The sequence below is a fragment of the Stegastes partitus genome, unplaced genomic scaffold (genome assembly GCF_000690725.1).
Source record: "Stegastes partitus isolate 25-593 unplaced genomic scaffold, Stegastes_partitus-1.0.2 Scaffold1751, whole genome shotgun sequence".
NCBI classification, from domain to species: Eukaryota; Metazoa; Chordata; class Actinopteri; family Pomacentridae; genus Stegastes; species Stegastes partitus.
The window spans coordinates 114,107-119,510 of NW_007579482.1; the positions used below are offsets into that span (position 1 = coordinate 114,107).

Here is a 5,404-nt window from a genome sequence, read left to right on the forward strand (position 1 = left end):
GGGTCTGCTGGGGTCTGCTAGGGTCTGCTGGGGTCTGCTAGGGTCGGCATCTTCCCAAGTACGCAAGAGTGCTTTTACAAAAGCTACTCAAAGCAATACCTTAAAGCTTGTACGAAGTTTGCTGCCGATCACATGGACAAAGAAAAGTTTTTGTTCTGTAGTAAGATGAAACAAAAATCGAGCCGTTTGGCCAGAAATATCTTTAGATGAGAGAAGGTGGGGCCTCTTATGTCAAGAACACCAAACCTACCATCAAGCATGGTGGAGGTAGTATCATGCTCTGAGGCTGTTTGGTGCCAGTGGAATTAGTGCTTCTTTTTTTTTTTGGACAAAGATGCACATGTTTCAATGCTTCCATCGTAGTAAATAAAGAACTGTAGGAGTCAGTAAAAACTCAAGACCTCTGCTGCAAACCTTCATTCGTAACCGTGCGTCAACACGTTTTGAGTTGCATGTTCAGTGGTTCCACTTCCTAACCAGAGCTCAAGCTGAAGCAACGACTGGCTTCCATTTGCATATTTTTTTGTTGGACTTTTTATTTGAAAAGTCTGATATTTAGGCTACAGACATGTAAGAATACTTTGCCAGTGTGTCATATTGCTGTACTTTTAGCTACATGATGGGATTTTATTCTTCTGCATCATTTGTATGTGAACATTTCTACATGACACTGACTTTGTTTTTTTTTTCCCTATAAAAACCGTCTTCAGTGTAATATTGACTAAGATATGACCTGCTTGCAGTTGCAACCCTTTCTCACATCACTTCATATTAATATGTGCGTTTCACTTCAGTATCACACCAGAAGGTATGTAAAAGTTATGGGTTACACAGATAACAGCTGTAACTACTATTAATGCAAGGTATTGATTTCAAAGTATTTAGATTTTATTTAAATACTTAATATATATTTAGATTTTTAAATTTAGATTAGGCTCGTTCACTTTGTCGTATTTGTTATGTCGGGGAAAGTCTGAAGATACGTTGGATTTTTACGAATTCAAGCCTGATGAATATTAGCATTGTGAAAGTGTATGGTCATCCTCACATGTATTCAATATCCTTCTATTAAAGAAAAGGAAAAACTCACAATAGTCACTCAAATAACTAGAAACTGAAAAAAGTAATAATAAACAAAAAAATGCTGAATTATAATTTAGTGAAATAAGACATTGCTTCTGAATTGTGGTTGAAAAGAATAATTAAAAAAAAAATCTAAATAAAGCAACGTCATTAAATTTGTATTTATTATTACTTTTGTCAATTTCAACATATTTCCGTTCCAGCTGGTTTTTTTTTCTGTCTTTAATGGGAGGGTATGAATACATTTGAGGACGACTGTAAGTTCGAAAGCTTGTTTGTAAATTTAAAATGCTGCGTATTTGTCCCATCTGTAAGTCCTGCTATATGTGGTTGCCTCATTCCTGTTTGCCCTTCTGTCATAAACACGTCAGGCGAGAGTCCCCAAAGCAACAGAGTGCATGATATCAGCCTGTCACCTCATGTCCAACAGTTTTAATCCTTCCCACCTGCAACACTAACATTTTTCCTCTTCACATCGTCATTCATGCACTTTTTAAATTCGCTCTGACGTTTCTCACTGTCCTCTCCACTACAGTCTCTTTGTTCCTTCTTCTTTTTTTTGTCTTTGTTCCTTTTCTCTCCTGCCCACTCAGATCCTTGCACCTCTGACGGAGAAGCTGTGGAGGAATCTCTTCCAAACTCAAACCCTTTCCTCACACTGCCTGTTGTCGTTGCTGTCCACCCGTCAGCAGCAGGCTCAGACACCTCGCCATGAGCTGTTGGCTGATTTGCTGCATCCTCACGTTTTCTTTACAGTGCAGATTTAATTTTGTCTCCACGTAAAACAAATTGTCTCTTGACACTTTTCTCACATCTATCAGAGACCTGGCCCGCTGCCATATTCCTAATATTTGTCTCCATCCAGTGTTGGCTAAAGTGCTTTCTCTCTCTCTGCTTGTATTTCAAAGAGCAAAACAGTTTTTGTGTGAATGACCGTCTTTATCAGCAGCGTTTTGTAGCATTTTGTTTTTCTCCAGATCATTACAATCCTTTTTTTTGTTTGTTTTTTTTTTGCCTCAAGCTCTTCTCTGGCGTCTAATCCTGATACCGCTGCACACATAGAGACATTTGTCACAGGTACTATTGTTGCCTGGCTGCCAGATTGCTGACCTGAGAGTAGTGAGATGTTGTGTTACATTCGTCATGAGAGAGCCGGATCGACTCGGTGTCTCGTAGAGAAATCAGAGCGTTGCTGCTGAACATGCCGCCTTCTTCCCTCCCTGCTTACTTCAAGCCTGTGGTTGTCAGCGTGCATTGTTCTGTTGTTATGTGCTGCCCTAAAGTTCACCCTGTATTTAGTCTGGCCGTGTAATAAGTGCTGACTTCCTCTGCTTTTGCTCTGGAAATCCTGATCTTTGTTTTTCCTCTGTTTAAAAAGCCATTCCCACAGTTTCTTAGCTTCCTCCCTGCTAAGCTTTCTTTTTTTGACAGTGTTTTCTTCAGGTGTCATATTGTCATCATTTTCCTCCCGTGTTCTCTCTGTTTCTTTGCTTGTCTGCTGTTGCTCCTGTGTGTCAGACTCCTTCTGTGGGCCAAACCCTTACAACACCACTCCTCAGTTCCAGTCTGAACCCCCTGTCATAGCTGGTCTATTCAGAGGTGGGTAGACTGAGGCACATCAAAGTACTACCAGTTTGAACCTTGTGGTCTGTGAGTGTGTCACTGGCTGTAAAAGACTAAAGACTAAACCACCTAGGGTTTGGTAGCTTCTTCTACCTGCTTGCTACCACCTGGAGTTGTGTTGAGTTTTCTTTTTGCCTCCTCAGGGTTTACAGCCTCCCCGACCTCCCAGCAGCCGCTCAACTCTCGAGGCCTTAACATCGACTTTGACTCTGTCTTTGGCAACAACACCAACGCCAACAGCCTGGATTCTACAGGTAGGGACTGTCCTCACGCGGGCATCTTGTCTTCTCGTTGCTGTTTGGAAGCCAGCAGCAGGTTTCATTGTACTGTGTCACCTGAAGCCTTGAGAGGCAGGTTGCACATCCACGTTCATTGCATCCTATTTGTATGTGTGTGGGGATCATATGGACGGTTATTGCTGCGCCCATTCATGCCCCATCAGTGTGTAAACGTGACTTTGTGTATGTTTGCACGTGCACACACACACACATATATATATAATTTTGATTAGGATAAGGAGAGTTAAAAAATATTTACCTGTTATGTGTAACAGTTTAAAACCAAAATATCACCTTAAATAAACGTTGTTGTCTTTCTTAACAAATAGGAAGACACTGGCACCTTGTTTTGACCTCTACACTGCATTTAACAATGTACACCAGAAATTTAAAGAAAACTAGTCTTAATTTTTACAAAAACAAGCTTTCTAGCGATACTCAAGTGTGACTGGTTTAGTGACTCTTTTACTCTACGTTACTATATGGCAACAATACCAATCTGTCATTATTAATGTGGCAAGAATAACGTTTCTAAATGCTGTATTTACCTCCTCACTTGATCTCATTTACACTTTGTTCATACATGTCACAACTTATAGTGTAAGAATGGCTCCTGATGTAATAACAGCTAATAATGTAAAAATAGCTAATAATGTAATAGCAGCTAATAATGTAATAGCAGCTCATGATGTATTAACCGCTAATGATGTAATAATAGCTAATAATGTTTAAAAAAAAACAGCTGATAATGTAATAACAGCTCATGATGGCTTGCATTATGTGCAAAGCTGTTTACATTATGTGTTCATGATTTTATTACATTACATTACATTATTCGTTACACTATGAGTTGCAACACTACACCCTCATTGGGTTCTAAGATGCTCACAAGCTCACAGCACCTTTTTTTTTTTCTCCTTTGCCTTGTCCTGGGATCACCCACTCTCCCGGGGGCCTTGACTTTTTGCATGGCATATACATGACTGGGTGAGTTGACCTGACACGCACTGCTCTCACACAGTCTTGGCTTGATCAGATGTTAGCACTGCTTTCTGCCTCATTTACACTTCACATCCTCTCTCTGTACCTGTGTGTGCATTTTGTGTATTGTTGTGTGTTGCTGTGTTATTGTCTGTTATCTGTTATATTGCGATTGCATCTTCATCTGTTCTGTGCCCCCCCAACCTCTCACCCACTCTTCCCTTCCCTTCTCTTCGTCCTGTCCTTCTTTGATGTTTTAGGTGGCATCCTCAAACCTACAGTGGCATCCTCACCAAATCAGAGCATGACTCCAAACGGCCAGCAGCCCCACAAACTGGTGTCCAATGACCTGGACTCCTCACTTGCCAATCTTGTTGGCAGTAAGTGTGTTTATATGTCTTAACTTCACCCATTCCAGTAATCTTTTTTCAGGGTTTTAACACTAATCATTATCCGTCCCCACATTTCCTGTTTTTTTTCTTCCCACTGTGCCATGTAAGGAAGAGTAATAAGCCAAAAAAAATGCATGTTGTAAAGAGTCAAGGGAAAATCACATCTATTTTTCTCAGTTTTCACATAATAGGTGATAATAGGCATACGTTGGGTGTGTTGTTTTTATTGCATTATGTGATCATTGCATTCATTTATTTATTTATTTTGCTTTTGTCCTGTTTAGATCTGGGAATTGGGAACGGCACAGCAAAGAAGTAAGTGCACTCAAATAATATTTAACTTCATGTAGCTCAGGTATCTTCTCCAACTCCGGTCCTCGTGAGCTACTGTCCAGCAGGTTTTCAAGGATTCAAGGTCTTTATTGGTCACAAACACAGTCATACACAGTACAACGTGCAGTGAAATGCTTTGTGTACCTGTTCCACACAAAAACAATATTAAGAGATGAATAAAAATAAGAATAAACACACAAGAAATAGGGTTCGGTAATGATCCATTCATTTGAGTCAGGTGTCATGAAGTACGGAAACATCTAAAACCTGCAGGACAGTAGCTCACGAGGACCTGAGCTGGAGATCCCTGCTGTAGCTGATGTGGTTGACATGTGATTTGATCTCTGTAGTGATCTTCACTGGAGTCAGCCTGGTGAGAAGAAGCTGACAGGTGGAACCAACTGGCAACCCAAAACTGCTCCTTCTACCACCTGGAACCCAGCAACCATGGTAGGACTGTCACCTATCTGCACCTTCCTGTTTTCATCCCCCCAACCAATCAACAATCAGTTTGATGAATATTGACGATGTTTTTGCCACCTTCTAACAGCAGCGGTTCCTCTTCATATTCCACTCAATCCTTGAAAAGCGTATGGGGATGTAATGTTCTGAATATACACTGGTACCCCACATGGTATTATCTCAATACAGACTTTCTGATCCATTGGCTCATTCACACCTGGATTTACAACATGTTGTTACATCAGTTGTGAT

At 40.6% G+C, this 5,404-nt stretch overlaps 1 protein-coding gene across 5 annotated transcripts in view; it reads left to right on the forward strand.

Annotated features, from left to right (window-relative positions):
- LOC103372414 (phosphatidylinositol-binding clathrin assembly protein-like) overlaps window positions 1–5,404 on the forward strand; it is a 38,209-nt gene that overhangs the window by 24,792 nt on the left and 8,013 nt on the right. For 2 of the 5 annotated variants that reach the window (XM_008302054.1, XM_008302050.1), the window contains exons 14-18: window positions 2,602–2,682; window positions 2,850–2,960; window positions 4,226–4,345; window positions 4,642–4,672; window positions 5,041–5,140. In XM_008302054.1, the coding sequence (XP_008300276.1) occupies window positions 2,602–2,682; window positions 2,850–2,960; window positions 4,226–4,345; window positions 4,642–4,672; window positions 5,041–5,140 (443 nt within the window). The remainder of the gene's footprint in view (window positions 1–2,601; window positions 2,683–2,849; window positions 2,961–4,225; window positions 4,346–4,641; window positions 4,673–5,040; window positions 5,141–5,404) is intronic. The other 3 variants (XM_008302051.1, XM_008302052.1, XM_008302053.1) reach the window with 3 other exon arrangements.